The sequence below is a fragment of the Lolium rigidum genome, chromosome 1 (assembly GCF_022539505.1).
Source record: "Lolium rigidum isolate FL_2022 chromosome 1, APGP_CSIRO_Lrig_0.1, whole genome shotgun sequence".
NCBI classification, from domain to species: domain Eukaryota; kingdom Viridiplantae; phylum Streptophyta; class Magnoliopsida; order Poales; family Poaceae; genus Lolium; species Lolium rigidum.
This window is the reverse complement of record NC_061508.1, coordinates 354,738,049-354,762,960: the sequence shown is the minus strand read 5'-3', so window position 1 is coordinate 354,762,960 and position 24,912 is coordinate 354,738,049. Positions and strand designations below refer to the sequence as shown.

General features: G+C 47.3%; 3 protein-coding genes across 3 annotated transcripts; 2 read left to right on the top strand and 1 right to left on the bottom strand.

The window, feature by feature from the left end:
• Window positions 1–633: 633 nt before the first annotated feature.
• LOC124702294 (putative disease resistance protein RGA3) lies at window positions 634–4,991 on the top strand. Its single transcript, XM_047234422.1, has 3 exons — window positions 634–785; window positions 1,194–4,513; window positions 4,613–4,991. Exon 2 carries the CDS (start codon window positions 1,243–1,245, stop codon window positions 4,492–4,494), a length of 3,252 nt encoding a protein of 1,083 aa, XP_047090378.1. The 5' UTR covers window positions 634–785; window positions 1,194–1,242; the 3' UTR covers window positions 4,495–4,513; window positions 4,613–4,991.
• A 537-nt stretch (window positions 4,992–5,528) lies between these two features.
• Window positions 5,529–10,118, top strand: LOC124702285 (sucrose synthase 7-like). The gene is made up of 17 exons (XM_047234412.1): window positions 5,529–5,830; window positions 5,986–6,118; window positions 6,210–6,364; window positions 6,444–6,636; window positions 6,734–6,852; window positions 6,942–7,158; window positions 7,238–7,333; window positions 7,410–7,586; window positions 7,669–7,785; window positions 7,881–8,047; window positions 8,145–8,369; window positions 8,469–8,790; window positions 8,934–9,178; window positions 9,280–9,418; window positions 9,516–9,622; window positions 9,718–9,741; window positions 9,861–10,118. The coding sequence occupies exons 1-17, from the start codon at window positions 5,730–5,732 to the stop codon at window positions 9,919–9,921; spliced, it is 2,598 nt and encodes an 865-aa protein (XP_047090368.1). The 5' UTR covers window positions 5,529–5,729; the 3' UTR covers window positions 9,922–10,118.
• A 1,668-nt stretch (window positions 10,119–11,786) lies between these two features.
• LOC124665488 (protein argonaute 1D-like) lies at window positions 11,787–18,991 on the bottom strand. Its single transcript, XM_047202900.1, has 22 exons — window positions 18,455–18,991; window positions 18,159–18,367; window positions 17,918–18,067; window positions 17,691–17,824; window positions 15,960–16,069; window positions 15,600–15,706; window positions 15,340–15,478; window positions 15,109–15,225; window positions 14,882–14,989; window positions 14,634–14,705; window positions 14,408–14,530; window positions 14,147–14,312; window positions 13,933–14,054; window positions 13,723–13,860; window positions 13,471–13,613; window positions 13,308–13,370; window positions 12,799–12,862; window positions 12,590–12,725; window positions 12,418–12,491; window positions 12,229–12,323; window positions 12,099–12,130; window positions 11,787–11,992 (listed from the first exon to the last, which is right to left on the bottom strand). The coding sequence occupies exons 1-22, from the start codon at window positions 18,989–18,991 to the stop codon at window positions 11,787–11,789; spliced, it is 3,045 nt and encodes a 1,014-aa protein (XP_047058856.1).
• Window positions 18,992–24,912: the final 5,921 nt, after the last annotated feature.

Sequence of the window (24,912 nt, the reverse complement as noted above, 5' to 3'; positions counted from 1 at the left end):
CCTGCCAGGTACATGTGATGTTGACATAAACATTATATTCACATGACTTGTACTCTGGCTGTGTTGATTTTGTTAATTTAAAGCTGGACTCTGCTCGAGCCTTCAGTCTAAAAAAATATTCACATGACTCACAATTGAAATTAGAATGCCAGAATTTCACGATAAAGTAGAAAATAAAAACTTGTTGTTTGCATTGTTCATGGCAAAGTATAAAAAAACTACTATATTGTTCACATTTTTCATGAAAACATGTTTTTCTTGCAACGTGCACTCATTGAAGCAAAAAAAGCACAAGATGTTGCTGTCCATTGCTGTCAGCTGGAAACCCTGATTACAAAAATAGCCTGGCCAATTCTGCTACCCCACTGCCCCTTACACTCCTCCGAAATCCAACTAATGTCCCTGCCAAGATCAGGAGCCCCACAGCCTTCTTCCCAACCATACCCCTGTAGTGTTCATTTTAAAGAAGAAAACTATCCAAGGGCTTGTAAGATAAAAAAAAATGAAGCTGTGACAGGTTGTTGCTCCCATTCGCTGTCCATTTCTGTGTGGATCGGAGGACTGAATTGAAGCTGATCCGGTCGAGAAATTAGGAGGGGGGAAAGCTTGTGGAGAGAGGGACAGATAGATCGGCATTATTTGATTTGGCTGGGAAAGTAGGGAGGGGAGGAAGGTGGTGGCCGTTGAGGCAGGTGGTGGCACTCGCCGTCGCCGGCCCCTCCTTGGCTTCCCACCTTCCTCTTCTTCCCCTCCTCCTTGTCTCGCTCCTCCCCAATCTTTACCAGGTAACCAATCGATTCATCTGATTAGATGAATTTGTTTCTTTCCTTTTTTCCCCTCTTGTTTGAGCAGAATTTATTGAATAGAGATAATTTTTTTTTAGGTTGCTCACCACATACACCATCTGGTGAATAGAGATAATTTTGGTTTGTCTCGATGCTGATCTCCCGTATGTCGGGGTTTATTTTTTGGCGGGGATATGTGGGGTTGATCTTGAGAATCGATGGAGAAAGAATCTCTTTTGCTGAATCAGCAGAAGAAAACAATTCAGTAGAAGCAAAAAAAAATTCGATCTTTGATGCCAACCCTCGCGCTAGGAAATCAATGAACTGATTCTAATAATTTCCGTTCAAAAGATTCAATTTTCTTCCCGCGTACTGACAGAATATTTCCCCATTTCGTCGTCGCTGCAGGGGTGGCGCGCGACCTCTGCCTCGGGATTGGACTCCTCGGGATCCCACCATGGCGGCGGTGCTGGACTCCCTGGTGCAGCGGTGCGCGGCGGCGCTGGAGGACTTTGCGGGGCAGGAGGCCTGCGCGGCGCTGGGCATCCGGGAGAACGTGCGGGGCCTCCTGGCCACGCTCGCCCGCATCGACGCCGTGGTCGCCCACGAGGAGCAGAGGAGGGTGCTCAGCTCCAAGACCGACGCCTGGGTGGCGCAGCTGAAGGACGCGATGTATGAGGTGGACGACGTGCTCGACGTCTGCGCCGTGGAGGGCGCCAAGGTCCTCGCCGACGCGGACCACCCGCCCGCCCCCAAGGTGCGGTGCGCCTTCATGATGTTCTCCTGCTTCAGGTCGTCTGCCCCCCAGAAGTTCCACCACGAGATCGGCTTCACCATTAGGGACATCGACATCCGGCTGAGGGAGATGGAGGATGAGATGCCCGCGCTCCCTGCCGGATCATTGATCACGAGGAGGGACTGGTTGATCAGTGATCAAATGCGCATCAGGAGCTGCCACGAGCTGCCGGCGCGCGCGGTGGGGACGCACGTCCAGAAGTCCGTGGCCACGCTCGTGCCGAGGATGATTAGAGAGGGCAAGAAGAAGGTGGACGTCTTCGCAATTGTCGGCACGGTGGGGATCGGCAAGACGACGCTTGCCTGGGAGATATTCACCGACGAGAGGATGACCGAGAACTTCCCGATCTGCGTGTGGGTGAAGATGTCCAAGGATCTGTCGGAAGCGGCTTTCTTGAAGAAGATCATCGCAGGTGCCGGTGTGAGCATTGGGGATACGGAGGACAAGGAAGAGCTCCTTGGCCTCCTTGGCTCTGCTCTCTCGAAGAGGTTTCTTATCGTCTTAGATGACCTGGACAGCCCGAGTATATGGGATAACCTGCTCAAAGATCCACTAGGAGATGGTGTGGCAAGAGGCAGAATACTCATCACGACACGGGACGAGGAAGTGGCGACAGGCTTGAAGGCGATCGTCCACCGCGTTGACAGAATGGATGCGGAGAATAGCTGGGCGTTATTGCGCGAACAGGTTTTCGCAGACTCCAGTTCAGAAGAGCTTGGAGCACTGGAGGATGTTGGGATTAAGATCGCGGAGAGAAGCGAAGGCCATCCTCTAGCAATCAAGGTCATCGCAGGCGTCCTAAGGTCAAGACGCGCGAGCAAGGCTGAGTGGGAGATGATCCTCGATAGTGATGCTTGGTCCATGCGACCGTTCCTTCAACACGTGCCACAAGCTCTCTACTTGAGTTTTGTTGATCTGCCTTCTGAACTGAAGGAATGCTTCCTCCATTGCTCTCTGTATCCGGAAGAATGCCCCATTCGGCGCTTTGATCTTGTGCGGCATTGGATTGCTGAAGGCCTTGTGAAGGCCAGTGAAAACAAGGAACTGGAAGAGTCTGCTGAAGAGTACTATTTAGAATTGATAGGCAGAAACTTGTTGCAACCCGATCCTGACAATCTTGACCAGTGCTGGATAACACATGATCTTCTACGCTCACTAGCCCGCTCTCTGATAACAGACGAGAGTATCTTAATTGATGGTCAGCAGAGATCGAGCATGGGCCCATTGTCCTCAATGTCAAAGCCTCGCCATCTTGCGTTGTGTAACATGGAGAACAGCCTGGAGGGTCCAATTTCAGTGAAGCAGCAGATGAGCCTAAGGTCACTGATGCTCTTCAACAGCCCGAATGTCAGAGTAATAGATGATCTTATTGTGTCAGCCCCGTGCTTGCGTGTCTTGGATTTGAGCAATACAGCACTAGAGGCTCTCCCAAAATCCATAGGAAACTTGCTACATCTGAGGCTCCTTAATCTTGACGGTACGCAGGTCAGAGATATACCCTCTTCCGTCGGCTTTCTCGTAAATCTACAGACCTTGAGCCTTCAAGGATGTCAAAGTTTACAGAAACTCCCTTGGTCCATAAGTGCATTACAAGAGCTTAGATGCCTTTGTCTCCAAGGAACTTCCCTACGCTATGTACCGAAAGGTGCGGGTGAATTGCAGCATCTTAACCATTTATCTGGTCTAATCATTGGTCATGACAGCAATGATCCCGAGGGCTGTGATTTAGATGACCTTAAATTCTTGTCAGAATTGAGGTACCTTCATTTAGAAAGAATCGACAGGGCTACTACTTCAGGAGCTGCTGCACTTGCAAACAAGCCATTTCTGAAGGTTTTGCACCTGTCTGAGCAAGCACCATTAATTGAAGAAGAAGAACAGGAGGAAGAACAGGAGAACCTAGAGGGAGCAGGGAAAGAAGAGAAGAGCGAGCGTGAAATAAACAATCAGTGCAGTAAAGATGATTCAGCCAAAGCGAGCGAAAAGATATGGAATGAGCTTACCCCGCCGCAAAGCGTTGAGAAGCTGGTAATCAAGAACTACCAAGGTCGAAAGTTTCCAAACTGGATCGCGGGTCCCAAACTAAGCACCTCCTTCCCCAGTCTTGCCTTCTTGGATCTTGACAACTGCACGTCATGCACCACGCTGCCTGCGCTTGGCCGCCTGAACCAGCTCAAGTCACTGCAAATCTCTAATGCAGAATCAATTGTCACCATTGGTTCTGAATTCCTCGGTACAACTGTACTGTCACAATCCACTTCATTCCCCAAGCTTGAGGTTTTAAAGCTAAGAAACATGAAGAAACTGGAAGACTGGTCTTTAAGTGTGGAAGAGAGTCAGATATTGTTGCCTTGTCTTAAGTCACTGCACATACATTTCTGCCCTAAACTGAAAGGTCTCCCAGAAGGTCTAAAGCATGCTGCTCTGTGTGACCTTCGTGTCGAGGGCGCGCATGGCCTCACAGAGATAAAGGACCTGCCAAAACTATCCGATGAACTGTATCTGAAAGACAACAGGGCACTTCAGAGAATCTCCAACCTGCCTGTGCTTCAGTCCCTCACTATCGACGACTGCTCGAAGCTGAAGCATGTGTCAGGCCTTGACTCGCTGTCGCATCTCAGACTTGTGTTTCCCCCATCCACAGAGACATTCTATTTCGAGGAGTTGGTTATCTTCTGGAGTATTGCGTTCCCACGGTGGCTGGAGGTGCTGATCCGTAAGCGCAATGGCCTGCGTCGGTTCGAGCTCCAGTGCACACTCCCTTTACTCAGGAGCTGCCTGGACGGTGGGAAGAACTGGCACGTTGTGCAGCAGATCCCTGAGGTGCGCATCACGAGCACCGATGGCAAGAAGTACATAAGGTACAACAAGGGTTGCCGCATCTACGAGACAAATGCTCAGTCTGAAGATTGAATCCTTCCTGAAAATCTTGGTACAGCATGTTCTTTTCTTGTCATCTTATCCTTAATCTCACGAGTGATATGGTTTAACTCCTAGCAGGAGTATTTAATGTTATTTTTCTCTCTTGCAGACGCTTGTTTGATTTGGTAGGGGGGCATGCTAATGGTCAACCTGTTCCAATTGCTTCAGGAGTTTGTGTTTACATTGCAGGAGTTGGATTATTATCATCCAAATGGTACATATACTAGAAATGGTTTGATGAGCTCTGAGGAATGAGTAGGGTATTTTTGTGAATCAGTCAGCAGGTGCTCTCTTTTTTTCCTCCCTTTCCCAAAACTGAACATGGCTTAATCTTTCCCGAGGACTCAATGTTCGATTCTTTTCTGTTTCCTGATTATGGCGATTTGTAAATTGTAAACAGTGAGCTTGCTGGATTTCGATGAGTGTAAAGCATTGCCACTTGTGTACATGGATTCATTTTTGTGATATACTTGTAAGTAATTGGTAAACTTGTGTTGTGCAAATTTCGTGGATATCCTGGAATCAGATTACCTCAGTTTGGTGAATAACTTGAATGGAGATGAATGCTACATTCGCACATAGTTCAATGTTCTGGTTAAGAGAAAAAGATGATATATCTCCCTTTGATGCTTTTGAGTTTTGAAACAGAGAGCTTGGCTTGTGTAACTTTTTTTCTCTTTTGATGCTCTTGAGTTTACTTTCTGTCTGTGAGATTGTCATGCGGTGGTCCATGGACTTCTAATTCATATCAGGTAGCTGGCAATTTGATGTGCATCAAGTTTAATGGAAGCTTACCTCAAACTCCAAGAGAAAATATGCTTTTATTGCTTTTTGTGATCTTCTGAAAGTTCAGTGGCGGACAAAAAGTTTACCCCGTGATGTCAAAACTGATGACTTCCGCCCCTTATTTGCCACAGGCAAAGGGATAAGAAATGGTATAAGTCTAAGGAATCTCACAATTGCCTTTTGTGTTCCTTTGGAATAACTTCTTCAAGCAATGTGCTTTCTCCTCTTGGCTTAGCCTCATCTATCTTGCATTTCCAGCTATGCCCCACAGAAAAGAAATCTTTCTCCATGGAGGGAAGTTTTGTGCCCTCTTCTATAAATTCTTGTTCATCAACACCCAGACAATCACACGGCTGCACTACATTCTTCCTTAGTTTCTTTCCCAAATATAGTTCTCTGATCTTCTCCAGCCACTTTCACAAGCCTGGTAGCCTCCCACCATGGCCACCAAGCTCAGCTTCAAGAGAATGGACAGCGTTGCTGAGAGCATGCCTGATGCACTACGACAAAGCCGGTACCAGATGAAGAGATGCTTCCAAAGGTACTAAAATCCAAACTTAGAAAGTTGTTGTTGATGGATAAAAACTGTGTGTTCTGTAAGACACGTGATGAGTTCTTTATGTCATGGATTGCATTAAGAGATATTGCTGCTGTGGAAGTTTTGTCAGCCTGAAACTTGAGGAGAAAATGTTTCAGGTATGTGTCTAAGGGCAGGAGGCTCTTGAAGAACCAGCAACTCATGGAGGAGCTGGAAAAATCACTAGATGACAAAGTCGAGAAGGAAAAACTTGTTGAAGGCTTTCTTGGTTACATTATTTGTTCAACACAGGTTATTTCACTTTAAATTGCACAATTCTCTCACTTGGCCAGAATTTTTATAAAATGAAATTTAATAACTTGGGTAACATGTATGTTTGCAGGAAGCGGTAGTGCTACCACCATTTGTTGCATTTGCTGTCAGAATGAATCCTGGTATCTGGGAATACGTCAAAGTTCATTCCGACGATCTGTCAGTCGAAGGAATTACACCATCGGAATACCTGAAGTTCAAAGAGACATTATATGATGAGAAATGGTACGTATTACTCAATGTAATGTGCGACTTTGCATGGATCAGAAACTTGATACCAGATGAGTAAAATCATGAATTTCAGGGCCAAGGATGACAATTCATTGGAAATTGATTTTGGCGCTCTTGATCTCTCAACACCTCATCTGACTCTGCCCTCATCCATTGGGAATGGGATGCAGTTTGTCTCCAAATTCATGTCTTCAAAGCTGAGTGACAAGCCTGAAAGCATGAAGCCATTGCTGGACTATTTACTCTCCCTGAATTACCGTGGCGAGGTAAAGAGATCAGCCATTCATATCATGGGGATTATCATAATTCATAAGATCAAAAGAAACAAACTGATTGAGCTAATATATCCTTCTGAACATGCAGAAGTTGATGGTTAACGAGACAATCGACACGGTGAACAAATTGCAGACAGCACTCCTCCTTGCAGAAGTTTCTGTTAGCGGTCTGCCAAAATACACACCATACCAGAAATTTGAACAGAGGTGATGCACTGTGATATTAACTAGATATAGAACTCATTGTGCAAAAATATGAAACTATGCTTAAGATCTTTTTACAAATGGTATTGCAGATTTCAAGAGTGGGGATTGGAGAAAGGATGGGGTGACACTGCTGAAAGGTGCAAGGAGACTCTGAATTTCCTATCAGAAGTGCTCCAGGCACCCGATCCTATCAACATGGAGAAGTTCTTCAGCAGGGTTCCAACCATATTTAACATTGTTGTCTTCTCTATCCATGGTTACTTTGGTCAAGAGAAGGTTCTAGGCTTGCCAGACACCGGCGGTCAGGTATTGATATCATCAAATATTAGGAAATGATACGCCGATCAGGTTATAGTACTCTGAAACCATGGTTTCTCTGCAACAGGTTGTGTACATCCTGGACCAAGTCAGGTCCATGGAAGAAGAGCTGCTGCAGAGGATCAAGCAGCAGGGTTTGAATATAACACCAAAGATTCTTGTGGTAGAGCCATGATCCTAGCCATTCCTGTTATCTCATTTATACAACTGCTTAACTAATGGATACTATTTGGCCGCAGTTAACAAGACTGATACCTGATTCCAAAGGCACCAAATGTAATGTGGAGCTCGAACCAGTTGAAAATACAAAATATTCACACATACTCCGTGTGCCATTCAAGACTGAAGACGGGAAGGATTTGCGCCAGTGGGTTTCTCGGTTTGACATTTATCCTTACCTAGAGAGATATGCTCAGGTTTGCCAGCTGCGCTTTTATTAATCGGTAGCACCCTTGTGTTAGTAATCTTGAGTAAAACGTAATCCCGATGTAATTTCAGGATGCTTCTACCAAAATTCTTGACATTCTAGAGGGCAAACCGGACTTGATCATTGGCAACTACACCGATGGCAACTTGGTGGCGTCCCTCATGTCGAGCAAACTAGGAGTCACACAGGTGAGAAAACGTCCAATCAAACAGAATTCCTCCTCAAGATTTCCTTTGCCACCAGTGACAGTTTATATGACATTCCCGAATGATCTTCCTGACAGGGAACAATTGCACATGCTCTTGAGAAGACGAAGTATGAGGACTCGGATGTCAAGTGGAGAGAGCTGGACCAGAAGTACCACTTCTCCTGCCAATTCACTGCCGATATGATTGCCATGAACACTACTGACTTTATCATCACTAGCACGTACCAAGAAATTGCTGGGAGGTCAGTCTGTAGACTGAATATTACTGTAACTTACAGTGGTCTAACAACGCATGGGTACTTGCTCCTCAGAAACTTCTAACATGCACTTATTATGCAGCAAAGAGAAGCCTGGCCAATATGAACACCACTACGCGTTCACAATGCCTGGGCTTTGCCGCTACGCCACGGGCATCAACGTCTTTGACCCGAAGTTCAACATTGCTGCACCTGGCGCAGATCAGTCCGTCTACTTCCCTTTCACACAGAAGCAGAAGCGCCTGACAGGTTTACACCCACAGATTGAGGAGTTGCTGTACAGCAAGGACAACACTGACGAACACATGTATGTCCCTTCCATTCCGTTTCTCAACACACATACTTCTGTTTGCTTGATCAGACATAGCTACCTACTAACTGTTTTGATCGATGCTATGAAAATCAGAGGGTATCTGACTGACCGAAGCAAGCCAATCATCTTCTCCATGGCGAGGCTGGACAAGGTGAAGAACATCACTGGACTAGTCGAGTGGTATGGACAGAACAAGAAGGTCAGGGACCTCGTGAACCTCGTCGTCGTCGCGGGCCTCCTGAACGCTTCACAGTCCAGTGACCGAGAAGAGATAGAAGAGATCAACAAGATGCACAATCTGATTGACAAGTACCAGCTGAAAGGACAAATCCGCTGGATCAAGGCACAGACTGACCGTGTCCGTAACGGTGAGCTGTACCGTTACATTGCCGATACAAAGGGTGCATTTGTCCAGGTAAACAATCTTCCTAGAAAACTAACTGTTCTATCATGAGCAACGTATGCCTCCATCCTATGAAATCTATGCTTTGGATAACCAACCATTGCATTCAGAGAAAACCTCAACTCTGGACTTACACTGCACATTTCTGGTTTCAGCCTGCACTCTATGAAGCGTTCGGGCTAACAGTCATTGAGGCGATGAACTGTGGGCTGCCAACCTTCGCGACAAACCAGGGAGGGCCAGCAGAAATCATTGTCGACGGTGTCTCGGGTTTCCACATAAACCCAATAAATGGCAGGGAGGCAAGCACCAAGATTGCAGACTTCTTCCAGAAGTGCAAGGAGGACCCGAGCAACTGGAACAAGGTGTCCACTGCTGGACTTCAGCGCATCTACGAATGGTAGGCTCCAGCTCTTATTTCAACTCATGAATGGCATGGACCGATTTTTCTATATTCATCTGATAACAAATTTTAACCATATGTGTTATGCTTGATGGCAGCTACACATGGAAGATATATGCGACTAAAGTGCTGAACATGGGATCGATGTACGGCTTCTGGAGGACACTGAACAAGGAAGAGAGAGTAGCCAAACAACGCTACCTGCAGATGTTCTACAATCTCCAGTTTAGGAATCTGGTGAGTTTATTGTCCGATATACCCGATGTGCACAATTAAATAAGATGGTACCAAAAAGAAATCTGATCAAATCAATGGTCATGTCATCCTCTTTCAGGTGAAGACCGTCCCGAGGGTAGGGGAGCAGGCTCCGAGAACAACAGCTCCGACCGCGACAGGCACAGTGGCTCCCAACAACGAGATCGTTGCGAGGCCGAAAGAAAGGCAAGTGTGCGCACTCTTACGAAATTTACTGAGGAAAGACCGGGGGAGCAACTGACTGACTGACTTGTTTGTTGTTTGGGGTTTGGGTGGTGCAGAAAGCCACAGAACCGGATCCAAAGGTTAGTGTTCAGTTCTTCCTTGCAGCAGTAAAAACTATCTTGCAAATCAACACGGTGATGAGTGCTAGATTAGATCGAGCATGTGTAGTGATTTCTGGTTGCTTCCTTGTCATGCTCAGGATGATGACCAGCCTACTCGGGCCGAAGCCACCGATGAATGAACAGAATGGCTACAGATGAACCGTGTCTGTGTTCCGAAGCGAAATGTCTGTGGCTTGATCCGTTCTGTTGATACCAGAGTGTGAAGTGATTGGTGTGGGATTTGTGTACATTTGTGATTTTTTTATTGTGTTGATTGTTGCTTGGAAACATGTAACAAAGATCAAAATTGCCCATGGCAACAAGTGGATATAATGCAAGGATTGGAGATTGTTCTACTCTGTGCTTAACTTACATAAAACCTGAATAATCTTTATCCGCTCCACATCAGTTTCTGAAACATTTCAAAGCATAGAAAAGGGTGGAACTATGTTGATCAAATCCTAAGGCCTTCTTTGGAATAGTTGTATTTTTTGTGTGTATTTTGATACATAACTCAAATCTGAACTAAATACCAGAGCGCACACACAAAATACCTCTAATCCAAACAGGCCCTAAAGGGAGGGGGCAGAGTGGTGAGTTGGTGTCGCTGAGGAAAACAGCCAAAAAAGAACTTGCATATAATCATATCCAAAAGGGAGGTAGGCAGTTGTAAATAAAAAAAAATCAACCAAACCAGCACATTTTGAAAAATCAAAATGCAAACATGATAAATTCATCAAGGTGGATAATAATACTCCGTACAAGGATTGGAGATTGTTCTATTCTGATAATCTGAGTGACTCAGTTTTCATATTCATTTTGAACTTGACTAAGGGCCTGTACCAATCTTTATCTGCTCTACATCAGCACATCAACTTTTAAAACATGAAGATGCTTGTTTTAAAAACATTTCTAATCATAGAAAAGTTGCATATGAATTTGGATTGCTGGATAGAAGGGCAAAAAAAGCTTATGATCGAAATCCGAAATGCAAACATGCCAATTGAAGATCCAAATGCAAATATGACAGTTTATCTCTGTGAGAGAGGGTACGTCGAGATTGTCGCAGCAGCAGAGGACGTGGAGTTCGAATTCAAGGACTCTGACGAAGAAGAAGAAGAATAAGATGACTAGCTGCTTCTTCAAATTATGCAGGTTTCCATGTCAGTAACCATCAGATCGACTAGTGAGTTCTTAGTCTTATTTCTCTTTTTCGCCCTACATGAGCTAGATATATACTACTTCAGGATGATGACCAACACCAGCCTACTCGGGCCAAAGCCACCGAAGTACGACTAGAACAGCTACAGATGAGCACCAAGATTGTGTTCTGATGTGATTTTTTTTTGCGTCTCGATTCCTGAGTGCGAAGCAGTTGGTGAGAGATTTGTGTACACATCTGTGATCTTTTCCTTTTCGAAAAAAAAAAACATCTGTGATCTTTTTGTTGTTGTGTTGATTGGAAACATGTAACAACGATTTAAATTGCGCATGGCAATTGTTTTATGCTGAGAATCTACTTGACTGAAGTTTCATGTTTTTTTATGAACTTTCATGAGATCTGGTATAGCCTTGTACAATCTTCATCTGCTACACATCAGCATGCCAAATATTTGTAGATGAATGCTTCGAATCATTTCTAAGCATATATAGAAAAGTGGAAACACGAATTTTTCAAAACTCATTGTATTTTCTGAAGAAAACAAACAGTCAAAAAAGAATTGCATATAAGCAAATCTTAAAGTAAAAAAAGACAAGCACATTTTTAAGATGCAGATGCAAACATGACAAATTTCTCAATATGGAGAAATAATAATAATCCTGGAATAATTAATTCCATAGGGATAGAGCATGGTTCAGCACATAATGGTCTCGCAACTCAGGACACGCACTTAATCAGATTCATACAACACCATTACTGAATTCTTACAGGCGATTAACACTCATCACCAAAGATCCAAGTTGAGGCATGGAACTTATTTATTACAGTAGCAGCAGCAGTAGATGATCGCAGACCATCACCATCAGCAGTAGAACATGACCTTCTTCACGCTGTCCTTGAGTGCGGGGAGCGGTTTGACGACACCGCCGCCGGGAGCTCGGGTGCTGCGGGACGTCGACGAGCTGGTGCCGCGTGCAACGCTCGCGATGGAGCCACTGTCGGAGCTTTCTGGCTCCATGTAGAAGCGGGCGCGAAAGGCAGCCAGGTGAGCATAGTACGCCGGAGGTACTGCAATGCAAACATTTTCTGTCAGAATTCAGAAATGCTAAGAGTTCCAAGGCCTGGCTGGCAGTACACTGACGATCAAGTAAAGATTTCAGGATGTCCGACTTACCGATCGACACTGAACGAGTGCACCGAGCGTAGCTGTAAAGGATATTGTACAAGAAGTTAGCGAGAGAAATGGTGATTGACTTTTTGAGAAGACGGTGAGGAACGGGCCAAGAAGAACTGCAGAAGCTTACGTGTAGCAGAGGTCGTTGGTGAGGGTCTGCAGTGCATCAGCAGTGAAGTTGTTCTCATCCCACAGGACATGGTAATGCGCCGGGCGGCTCGTGCCCTACGGATAATGGAGATCATCTGAATTATCATCTGGTACAGTCTAAAATGACAGGAGGATGTAAGTAGTAAGTAGTTGTCATCATCATATTTACCTTGATGCCAGCATGGCTGCAGAGGAAGAAGTCGAACTCAGTAGGGTGGCAGATCTTGGAGTCAACAACAGTGCCTGCAAACGGAGAAAGGAAACCAAATAGAGACAGTCAGATGGAGAACACACTAAAAGATACTGGAAGCAACCTTAAGAACAATGGCATGGCAGTATACCGGGAAGAATGTTGCCGCTGCGGTCGACAGAGCTCTGGTCATTGTGATTGTGCGCAAACAGCCTGGTGTGGTGGCGCTTCTGGACCACGATGAACGTCACCTGAGGCTGGTAGTTCGCCTCCAGCGACGCGCATGCCTGACAGACAGATGGGTAGGATCAGAAGGGAGTGATGATCTAAAAAATCAGGGCGAGGTTGCTTGTTTGTTACCTTTCGGATGGCGTCGAGCTCATGCAGTAGAACCTGGTAGAACTGGCCTTCACTGACACCATCCCTGTGAAACCGACATTTAGTCCCAATGCTCAAGTATGTATATCAAATTTGTGAAGCTGTACAGTAGGATGCTTATAATGAAAAAAGAAAAAAAACAAGACTGAGGCCTAGAGCATGCTCAAGTATGTCGCAAGATGCTTATAATCAAGCTTCAGTCTAAACACCATGGAGAAAATCAGCAAGCAACGAAACAGAACCAGCAAAGTTCCGTGCATGGGTTTCCCATTTTTCATATTAGACATTATGTTCACATAACAGAAAACACAAAATATGTCCAGAGTCAGCTTGATTCAGTCAAAAATTAAGACCAACTAATGAAATCCATCAAAACTGTCCGGGGCTCAGTAGGCTGCCAGAATTTCAGTGATTGACTAGCTTACGGCTGATATTTTTGTTTAGAAATCATTTGGCTTAAAACATGGATAAATTTCAGCAATGGAGGATACCTGTAGAATAATATGCGCTGAGGCTTCTCTCCGGTTGATCTTTTGAAGGATATAAGAAGCTCCCTGCAAATGCAATGCCACAGAATGAATGCATGACTTGAGCCGAAAAGTGCAACAGAAAGAGGAAAAGTCAAGATTTTTGTGAGGGTCTCTTTGAGCATACCTGATCATGCCACCATGGATGGTCCCTCTCTGAGGATCATGAGTCACATTGTACAGATCCTCAATCAACTCCTGCCTGTGAGCCTGAGCAGAAACCAGGCCAGCATACTTGGTCACCTCAGGCCAATCCTGGGAGGCCACAACCTGCAGCACACCAAATAGTTGCAGATCAATGTCTTTTAGTAAACATACCAACTGTTGTCGCCAAGAGAAGTTACTGAACAAGAAGCATGAATGAGATTGTTCAACTTACTGCAGCAATGGAAGGGCTGCTGTCTTCACCAGGGTGAGGGTGGGTGACATCAGCACCAAATATTATCGTCGGCCTGTCAGTAACCAAGGGGATGCACCTTGACACTGCATCAGCCAGCACAGTGTTCCTTCCCCCAACCTTATGAACACAAAAGGTTCTGTTAGACTCAGACAACTGAAGAAATGCACAAAATACAGCAAGAACACCAACCTTGACATTTATCTTCAGAGAAAGATTGGCCAGGATCTGCTTGTTCATCTTGAACACTTGCTTGGTCAGACAGCATTGGGATATCAGCCCGAGGTCGATCTCGCAGACGCGCTTCAGGTCACCTGATGATACCGGCACAGTACGCATGAGCATTTGCCCTGAACCTTGAAGAGCCTAGCAGTACATAAAACAATATGATTGGAAGTTTACAAACCATAAAGTGAGCCATTGTTGTCAGGAAGTATTCCAATAAGCAACTCGAGCTCCCTGTGCTGCGGTCCAAGTATGGTCATCGCGTCATGGAACCGAGCTTTCAGAGCACGCTCCACCTGATCTGGACGCACGTATATAGCCGGAAGGACAGGTTCCAGAGCAAAGTCCTATAATTGATAGAATACTGTCACAGTTGTGAACAGCAAGTACAAGAGAAAATATAACATCTGCAATGTGCAAGAAGCATTTCAGGGGTACTTGCCATTCCTGAGGCTTGGCACATGCGAGCGAGTTCACGGCAGAATCCGGTAGCAACACTGTCTTGCACGTTTCGAGCAAAGTTGACACACATCCAGCTCCTGACTTTACCACCATTGACCATTTTCTACATAAGGAAAAATGATAATGAACAGTAAGGCTTGAGATAAAGTAAGCAAAGAGCATATACAAGATGTTGATAATAACTTGGACAAGACTGGCATTATTACTTTGTTCATCATATTCCACTGGCCAACTCTAGGCAAGCAATCCCTCTCTCTACCAGTCTCGCTGTACTTAAGCTGCACAATTTCAGAAACAAAAGGAGAAGTCATTAAAGGTGTAGCACAGAGATAATATAGTATGTTTAAGCATAACATTGTCAGCAATAAGATCGCTATCTAGCAGAGAAGGGCCAAGGGCATAAGATAAAGAACTACAGAAGAGATTGTGTCAACATGATTAAGGCTCCACTTACCCGAGGAGCAGGTAAAACCCGTGCCTCAACCGATGCCAAGCGCTCACTAATCTTTATGCCAAACTCTTTTGCATAAGGATCATCGTGGTAAGAGTTGTGATTCACCATCTGCAGACACACAAATAGAATTGTGTTTTGCATAAGCATATAAACTTTCTTACTACTTGCATATAGGGTGGATGGTAAAGGCCCAACAACACTGTTACAAGAAGAAATGCTATATATACCTGAAGTAGGTCACGCTCCCGATCATGCGGGCGCTGACATGTCTCCTCTAAAAGAGCTCTTATCTGACTCTGGTTGAGCCTCTTGGAGTACCTCTGCCCCTCCACTATCTTGCAGACCTGGATAGAAATTCAGATTTTTAAACACATGTCAGAAACAATAGATTTGCAGGTTTCAGTGCCAAAGGTTGACAACAAAATAAAACGGTATTGAAAATCTCAATACTAACATACCTCCATGGGAAGGTAATTCGGACGCTTCTGATTGCCGACTTCAAGACAAGGGAGGTAGGTATGCTGGATGGCAAAGCCATATGTCTCCTGGAAATATTGGACAACAGACTTCACTATGCCCCCTTGATGGATAGGAAAGCTGTTGCAAAAGAACATAATTTTTTTAGGAAAACTAGAATAGTACTAAAGGCTTTTCGATCTACACGCACAACTTGAGAGGAAAATAAAAAGGGAGATGAAAAAAGGAAGCTGATCCATACCTCAGCTCCCGAGTTGCCTGGGGTGTTAAACCAGATATCCGGTACCTGCGCCGTATGTTGCCACGATGAGTAACTTCCACCTTTACTCCTTTTAAGGCCTTCTTGATCTAGGGTGTTTCACAATATCATATAAACTTATTGCTAAGTTAGTGATCAAAATTACAAAACATAAATGCAAGAAATCACAGCTCAGATAACCAAGGCAAACTAAAGCCATTCAAATTTATATGAGTTAGCAATAGTTTGCTACTTCACTTACTTCTGTAGTACTTTCAGAAGTAGTAGTTTCATTTTGAGGCTAGCCCTTCTAACCGAAGAAATAGGGTACAATGATGAGCACAAAGTGTTAGCCAAGTATACCTTAACACGTTCAGCATCTGAGAGGGACCTTGAGTGGAAGTCGGTGTTTAAAAGCTGTCCAACAAAATCAATGACAGGTATCGGCTCGAAGAAAGATGTCGCCGACATATCTGAAAAGGCAGAAATTAAGTTGAAGGCATCTCTGTAAAACAGGCATTTGAAGAAGTATGGAATCTTAATATCCAATTAAGCAGCACCAACAGGCAGGCATCTCTATCAAAAAAGCTCAGAGTAACCGAGCTATGTAGAATGCATCCTACCATACATAAATAACGTCTATCAAAGTAGCTCAATGGTTGCACAAGAATCTTAAGTTATCACTGATTGTGCTAGTTAGCTGTCTGAAGGTGCATTCACAAATCATTTTTTCTAGCTTCAAATGTATAGACCATTGCCTTTTTATAAATTATAAAATGATCATACATATGAGTTAGTTATGTAAAATTTCCGTATGTGAGACCTATATGGGGTTATCACAAGCAGAAAGTTCAGTCACAGAATGAGTCATTGACTATCTATCAGAAGAGTACTTGTGTTTCTGAATGTTATGGCCAGAAGAACAACGTGTTTCTGAATGTTATGACCAGAAGAACAACACTTATGTTATGGCCATTGAAGCTTAACAATTGCCTTAAACCTTAAATCATCACTGGTTGTGCTAGTTAGCTGGTTGAAGGTGCATTGACATCATTTTTCTATCTCCAATTCATTATATATATTGCCATTTTATAAACAAAATAAGATCACCCATATGAGTTTGTTAAGTAAACCCTCAGAAGAGTTCTCACTGAAAAATATACGGATCTACCAAAACAGTTTTTGTTCTGTGATGACCAGGCAACAACACTTGTGGAAACATGAAACACAACAATTTTCATTGCTAATCAGTGGCTTCACATAGTATTGAAGAAGTATGAAAATGTGAATAATTAGTTAAGAAACACCAACAGACATCTCTGTCAAAAAAGTTCAGAGTAACAGAACTATGTAAATGCATAAATGACAGTAACATCGCAACTCAAATTAAGGTTGCGACTCAAATTAAGGTAGCGGCAAATGACAACTACTAGATAAGCCCAACAGTTGCTTAGACCTTAAATCATCACTGATTATACTAGAAGCTAGTTGAAAGTCCACTCACTGACTATCCAAACCTTACATACACATATCTATCATAATGTTATGGCCAGAACAACAACATTAGTGGAAACATAAAAATGTAGTAATTTCATTGCTAATCAGTGGCTTCACAATTTTCACTCCATCTTTCAGTTCATCAGTGACATGTTCCATTTTATAAACAGCCAAAAAACATCATGTAAACATGAGTTGGCTATGCAAACTTTCTGTGTGAGAGGCGTTAACGCTATAATCATAAGCCTGTAAAAATAGCAAACTACAGGCGCATAGTTAAGAGATGTGCTGCTAGCGGGAAGTTTGGGTCACAGACTGAAGCATCAGCTCAGCAATGTGCATCATCCTCGTAACTTGTGTTTCTTCCATTTTTAAGTATGAAAACAAAGCGGGGTTTTCCACCTCATTGAAAAATATACACATATAGTATATCAGTAAGGGTTTAGTACATAATGTTATCGAAACATAAAAATGAGCAAGTTTCAATGGTAATCACTGGCTTCACAATGTAGTAGATAGCACATACCGAAGGACCACCATGGATCCCCATTTCATTGTAGCAAGACATATATTCATGCGAGAAGGCGAGAGCTTTACCGATATTCAGCGACAGCCCCATCTGAGTAGGCCTTATGGTCTGGTAAAACCCGCGCCAGCTCTCCACCCCGTCGCCGAGAGACCGGCGTCTCCCCAGGTCCGGTGAGAAGAAGGATCGCCCATACGGTTCGTACCTGCGAAACAATAGATGGGGATGGAGAGCATATCATCATACTGTTTTCTCGTTGACATGCATTATATGATACTCAGAGATCAGTCCACTCTACCTAGAAGTCGGCAGCTCACGCAGGACGATGTCAAGAACTTGCAAGGCCTCCTGGGGAGCCTCTGCCTGCCTCCCGGCAATGTACTGCTCGAGCCGGCGCAGATCGGCTCTTGCGGCGAACCTGATCACCACTTTGAAAGTTCTCTGACGCCTACTTCATAGAAAGAATTAACAGTCAGAAATGTCAACACAGACAACCATATGAACAGAGAATCATGAGAAAGAAAGTCCCAGGGACAGACCTCTCTGCACCGGAACCATCGTCCTCGTCGAGCAAGACGATGTGGAACTCCTTGGAGGTGAAGGGCAGCGGCCCGGCGGTGTACATGCTCTTCCTGCCGTCGTAGGCCGGCAGGCGCCCGCCCAGGTAGGTCGCCTTGTGCAGCCTCACCAGCTCCTCCATCACGGCGCGCCCCACTGCCCGCGAGGTGGTCTCCGGCGTGATCGCAACCTGCCAAGAAACCATGTCAAGATTATTCAGGAACTGAATGAAGACAGAACAATGCTGTGAGCAGAAGACCCAACGCAACGCACGTACGTCGTACTGGTGGAGGTCCTTGTCGGGGAGCTCGGCGAGGAAGTGGTTGGCCTTGACCAGGCACCGCGTGCCGAGGCGGCCGCTCCCCGGGCGGTGCGGGAACTTGTACGAGTCGCCGGGGAGCGGGATCGGCGGCTGCACGACGAAGGCCGCGCTCAGGTCGGCGCCGGCCTCCTCCATGGACAGGGCCGAGAGCTGCTGCCCGGTGACCACCTCCGGGACGTCGGCGTGCTCACGTGGAGCGGCATCGACCATTGCTTGGCGCAGCTCGGGAGCTATCGGTGCAGGCGGGCCGGCACCGTTGTTGCGCACCGGAGCAGGGCCGGCGGGACGCCACTGCTGCGCCGGCGGCGGCATGGCGCCGCGAGGCTGGTACGCGGCTCCTCCACGGCCGCCGCCCTGCTGGTACTGCGGCTGCGGGTAGAAGCCGTCCCGGCCTGGGCCAGGACGGGCGCCTCGGCCCTGACCCATGCCCCCCGATCTCCCGCCGCCGCCGTCGTCGCCGAACCCCGGCATCCGCGGCCTCCTCGACCCCATGCTCGGTCAGCTGTCTGTCAGAGCAGAGCGAAACAGAGTGGGGTTTCGGTCAGAACAAAGAGACGTAGAGATTTAGCAGCCAAGAAACGTAGAAATTTCACAAGTTGTTACTAGATGAGAAATCCATAGCAAACTTCCTGTGCTAATAATGCTTAAAGAACCTAACTTGAGCTTACACAGTAGCATGCAAGAATCGAACTTGAGCTTACACAGTAGCATGCAAGAATGCAGTTACATTGGGACCAATGTAGATCCTTTTCAGGACTCAGAAACCACCAGACAAGACCGGCTACGAACACGGTCGGAACTATATATGGGTGTACTCAACTATCTCGACCACAAACAAAATTTGAACGGGGTTTCTCACGATTTGCTAGGAACTACGCATGGGATCCAAGTACAGTTCGATCTTAAGCACTACTGCTACGTACTCCTCGAAAAAAAAAACACGCTCAGAGGTAAATCCTTCCAAACTCCAAAGCATGAAGGCCTGAAGAACTTGGGGAGGAAAAACAAGGGAGATGAAGAAACAGAGCACGGCGCGCGGGAAAAAGAAGTGTTCTTTGGGATCTGGAGGGAGGAGCTCCGAATGAGTCACCTTTGGCCAAGACGAGAGGGAGGTGGATTCGATGGATCGCTCTCTCGCTGCTCTGTTCCTGAGAAGAGGACGGATTGGGGCTGGCTGTGAGTGTGGAGATGGGGAGGAAATGCCAAGGAGATGACTATATATGCAGCAGCAGCAATGGTGGTGCACCCACACGCAGTCGCTCACCACTGTGTGCTACTCGCCTACCATTCCCCTACTCCTGCCCCGATGCTCTCCATCTCCTGTTTGCCACAAGTGCTTTTTACAACTTGTTTACACATTGGTGAATGAGATCGATCTGGTTACTTTTATTTATAGTGCACCCTCATGGTCATGGGTCTTTCATTACTACGTACCCCGTTCATTTGCCCCTGGATATGGTACATTTCACATTGCATTGTAGAATTGTGTGTGTGTGTGTGTGTGTGTGTGTGGTACAAATATCTACCTGGAAATATCACCATTTTACAGTGTTGAGCTCTTTACTTTCGAAAATTTGAAAGCTGTATTTAAACATTACAAAAAAAGAGTATACATGTGTGTAACATGGAAGCGTGCAAAATGATAATCCAAAATTCCTTGTATCCAGCTATGTCGTCGTGGTGAACAAACAGATGCCATAGGATGGCTTAAGTTGGGGCCGAATGGACGCTAGAGGATTCGGGGGAGGGTTTGCGATTAGATGGGAAGAACTTCCGGATGCTTTCCTCGAGAACACAACCAAAGGTCGGTACACAAGAAGAGAGACAAGAGGAAGAACTCTTTACTAGATCGCTAGCTTCATTGGTCTCAACATGGTTACAAGTTCTTGTTCACTGATCTCTCTGTGGTCTCGCGCCTGTAGGAGGCAGTTCCCCCTCTCCTTATATAGGGGAGAGGGTGGCTTACACTCGGAAGAAACCCTAATGGCATCTTTGACTAGACAAACTACTTTACAAAGCTACTTTAATCATAGATGACACCGGAGTACTCTTTAATCGGGGCGCCGACGTCCTCCGGCTTCTTTGACCGTCATCCTTCTCTTTATCAACAGACCCTTCGTCTAAAGTTACTTTGCTTAGCTCATCTTTGTCTTCTAGCTCGGAGAGAATCTTTGACCGAGTCCCGCCGACCTCGCTCGTCCTTCCGGAGGTCCCGGTATCTTCTTGCCTCGGTTCCCAGTATACCCCTCTTGGGGATACCGGCTTAGCTCCACTTAGCTAAACTCTTATCCTTAGGTTCCGGTACGAACATTAAACCGGTATCTTGATGGCTCAAACCATCCGGTTTGGCATGCCTTTGGCATACCGGGGGTCATCCCCCCAACATTAGTCCCCGAAGCTGGTATAGTCTGGCGGATCTTATCCTACAGACCATGCCAGGTTCTTTCTTTTTTGGATACCGGTTTAATCCATCCGTCCTTAGATTTGGATCCGGCATCTTTGCCCAGATCAACGCTATCTTTTCTCTTAAGGTATTATCCGGTGTCTTATCCTCCGGCATCTATGGTCATTTAATACTTCCTCGGCGGTGTCGAGAATATTTTGGGCCCCGCGCCCGTCGGCTGACATGCGCACTCGTGGATCGTCGTGGCAGTTGTCGGCTGTCACTTCGTTTCGACTCCCGCGCGCCCATTTTATGCACCACCGCGGATCCCACTAACCGCTCCGGATCTCGTGTGCGCCCTCCGTGTGGCCACCTCTTTTCTCGCGTGTACCTCTTCGCCACGTGGCGGCCCGCGCGCGAACCGTCGCGGCCCGCGAGGCGAACCCGCCGCGGCCCGCCGGTTTTCAGCCCATCTTCTCTCTCCTTTATAAGCACAACTCGCCCTTCTTCTTCCTCTTCTTCGCATTCCTCTTCCTTCGCGCACGGCGTTTCTCGCCTCGTGCCTCCGCCGCTCTTCGTCCGCCGTCGCTCGCACCCGGCTCCGGCGCCCGACGAACTCACGCCGTGCCTCCGCCGGACTTCGCCGTGTAGGAGGCCCTAGCAGCGGCTCCACCGCGCCCGCCGCATTCACGCTTCTTCGCGAGCTTCTCCGCCTCGCCGCGTCGACGGAGCTCGCCGGCGACCGTAGGTCCATTCCAGCGACCGGCGAACATCTTCCTCTCGCGATCGCGCCGCTCCAGGTTGGTACCAATCTTGCTTTGCTCGCTATTTGCTTGCTTTTCAGATCTTGGGTCTTCGGTGTTCTTATTTCCTCTTTTTCTTTGGTTTTCTTCTTACTCGTAGATCTTCACGCGGGGTTCAAGTGTGGGATTTCTGTTTTTTCACCTTCCCATTCAATGTCCGACGAATCCTCCTCCGCATCTTCTTCTTCTTCCCCTTCCGCTAGACACCGTGATCAATCTCCCGGTGGATCCAACGCTCCATATCCGATGGAGACCGATTCCGGCAACCAGCAGGGATCCGGTAGCCACCAAGAATCCGGTGGACCTCTAGAATCCGGTAGCTTTAGCCAAGCTTCCGGTAGCCAAGAAGCGAGTAGCTCTGGCGAAGCATCCGGTAGCTCCAGCCAATCATCCGGCGCTGAACCTTCCCCAATCACCCGCGGAGCCTGGATGGGCTCCAGCGTCACTGAGTATGAGATCGATTGGTTGTATCGGTCTCGACGGATTCCGGAAGGAGTTTCTTGCCGGATTCCCGACGACGAAATCGAACCGGACCCCGAGCCCGATGAATACGTTGTTTTCCTTGCTCACTTTGAGCGCGGCTTCGGCCTCCCTGCCTCCCCTTTTTTCCGGGAGTTCCTGGATTTCTACAAACTTCAACCTCACCACCTTCCTGGCAACGCCATCTTCTACCTCTCTTGCTACGCCACCTTCATGGAGGCCTATATCGGCATTCGTCCCACTCGTGAGACGTTTGCCCGCTTCTTTGCCCTTCGGATCAATTCCGTTCAGGGCAAGGATATTCCTAAACCCAAACCTCCCGTTCAATGCGGGTCTTGCATCATCGGCTCCCGTCAAGGGAGCCCCTTTTTTAAGTTTTCCGGCCTCGAATCTTGCCGGTTGTGGCAAGGGACTTTCTTCTACGTGAAGAACAGCGGCCGCGCCGATCTCATCGACCTTCCTCCTTTCGAAGCGGGGCCTCCCGAACAGAGACCAACTGGGGCTACAACCCGAAGTCTGATCATGCTGAAACCAGCCGGGTGGTACGCTTCTTGGCCTCTTTGAAGAAGGAGACCAACATCTGCTCGGATGACATCATCCGCACTTTTATTTCACGGCGGGTGCTTCCTCTGAAGCGCCGTGTGCATAGGATGAGCGAGATGTATGGCCCAGCCGATCCTACCAAGATCACAGGCCGTCCGCTTAGCAAGAAGGACGTTGTTCGCAAGGCTAAGCAGATTTGCCAAACTGCTATGCCATTTGACTGGGAATGGGGCCTCCTCCCCTCGAAGACTACTAACCCTCCAACCCAAGAAGTAAGGGATTATGCGATTGGGGTTGTTCTTGGCCGGTAGCTTTTTGCTCTTGCTAATCTTCTTTTTTCATGTTTCGGGCCAAGGACCGCTTCCCCCTCATTGAAGCGCAGCGGCGAGGACCTTGCCGTAAACGCGCCCTCGACTCCTTCGACCCGGATCCCTACATCTTCTGGAAGGATCTTAAGATGGGCAAGACTCCGGCTGCGCACCTTGGGCGGTCTCCGCCAAAGCCAACCGGGTCCTCAGATGACCTGAGCATGCTTGAGGTATCTTCCTTTCCGGTTTCTTTTACTTTTCCGCTATCGCTTTCCTGCAACCTGTTTCTTAGCCAAACTCAATTCATAGATCCATGAGCGCGTGCCGCCCTCGCGTGCCGAGGCGGGCTCTGAGTTTGTGGACAAACTCATGGCCCAGTGGCCAAAAGAACAAGCAGTCCGGCATCCGATGCCGTGGCAGCCGAGCCCCTCCCTCCAAGCGCTTCCGGACCGAGCCCGTGGGGAGAAGCTGGTGGGCATGCGTCGCTACGGCGCAAGGCGATGCCAACCTCTTCCGGGTAAGTTACTCATTTTCCGGCTTGCCTCTTTTTCGCCAAGTTCTTTTTCCGGTTTCTCTTTTCCAACCGTCTTTCTCTCTTTTTCTCACCTGCGCTCAAGCTTGGCCCAAGACAATCGGGCTCGAAGACTCCGCAAGGACTTCAACCCCTCCTCCTCGCTCGATGCCGGCACCACCTCGGTGCCGAAGCAACACCTCTGCCTCCCTTTCGGGGGCACAACAAATTCGGGGCGTGCGGCCCCTTTATCATCGCATCACCGCACGGAGGAGGATCCTTCCTTCCTCCGAGAGACCCAGATACCGGCACCGGCAACATCGGCGCCGGAGAAGAAGAAGCTGCCGGGCGGGCGGAGCCTCAGCCTCCTCCCGTCCTCGAAAAGACAACAACTTCCGCGCCGGAATCTTCCGCGCCGGAAGGTTCCAAACCGGGTGACGCGCCCGGCGCTCCCGGCCTCCACGAACGATCCTCATGCCGCCGCCGAGTGCTCCTCGCGCCAAACCTCTCGGGCTGCTCCTAGCGCGCCGCCGCCCAAGCCCTCCAAGCTCATCAAGGGGAAGGCGACGGCCTCCGCCGCCCCTTCTCGGCGGTCGGCGGCCTCTCGGTGCCGCACGTCTCCAAGGCCGCCAGTGGATACCGCCACGAAGGCCACCGGTCTTCTTGGCCGTATAACTGAGTTCAAACGCCAAGGCCGGGACTTGGGGCATCTCCTGCCCTACGCCGAGAAGTGGAACGCCGCGGACATGACTCCGGCGACCCGCGGCTTGGGCAAGGACAGGCTTCCGGCACCAGATCCAGTTGGGGACCGGTCGTCCGAGGAGCACTTCATGCGGCTCCGAAGCGCCGTGAAAGAGCTCGACAGCGCGTGGTATGATGCCACGAACAACTTGATGGTACGTTTAACTTTCCTCAATCTTTACCGGTTTCTTTATTTCCGGATTTGTTCTATTTTTCCTTTAGTTATATGCCGGTTTCTCTCTTGTCTATCTTCCCAGTCCCCGAGTTTTGTGGTGAGAGCGCAGCTCTTAGCGCAAAACTTAACTTAAAATCTTAGCGCAAAACCGGCACTGCCTACCCCGAGTTTTGTGGTGAGAGCGCATCTTTTAGCGCAAAACTTAACTTAAAATCTTAGCGCAAAACCGGCACTGCCAGTCCCCGAGTTTCGGGTTAAGAACCTTGTTCTTAGCGCAAAACTTAGCTTAAAAACTTAGCGCAAAACCGGCGACCGCGGTCCCCGAGTTTCGGGTTAAGAACCTTGTTCTTAGCGCAAAACTTAGCTTAAAAACTTAGTGCAAAACCGGCACTGCCAGTCCCCGAGTTTCGGGTTAAGAACCTTGTTCTTAGCGCAAAACTTAGCTTAAAAACTTAGCGCAAAACCGGCA

What these genes read in the sequence shown, in the direction of transcription:
- LOC124665488 (XM_047202900.1), bottom strand. Translation starts at nt 18,991, where the DNA reads ATGGGGTCGAGGAGGCCGCGGATGCCGGGGTTCGGCGACGACGGCGGC. An exon ending in AGTGGAATATGATGAACAAA is followed by an intron (nt 14,531 to 14,633) that starts GTAATAATGCCA and finishes TTCCTTATGTAG; the next exon opens with AAAATGGTCAATGGTGGTAA. An exon ending in CACTCGTTCAGTGTCGATCG is followed by an intron (nt 11,993 to 12,098) that starts GTAAGTCGGACA and finishes TTTGCATTGCAG; the next exon opens with TACCTCCGGCGTACTATGCT.
- LOC124702285 (XM_047234412.1), top strand. Translation starts at nt 5,730, where the DNA reads ATGGCCACCAAGCTCAGCTTCAAGAGAATGGACAGCGTTGCTGAGAGC. An exon ending in ACCTAGAGAGATATGCTCAG is followed by an intron (nt 7,587 to 7,668) that starts GTTTGCCAGCTG and finishes ATGTAATTTCAG; the next exon opens with GATGCTTCTACCAAAATTCT. An exon ending in CCACAGAACCGGATCCAAAG is followed by an intron (nt 9,742 to 9,860) that starts GTTAGTGTTCAG and finishes TGTCATGCTCAG; the next exon opens with GATGATGACCAGCCTACTCG.
- LOC124702294 (XM_047234422.1), top strand. Translation starts at nt 1,243, where the DNA reads ATGGCGGCGGTGCTGGACTCCCTGGTGCAGCGGTGCGCGGCGGCGCTG.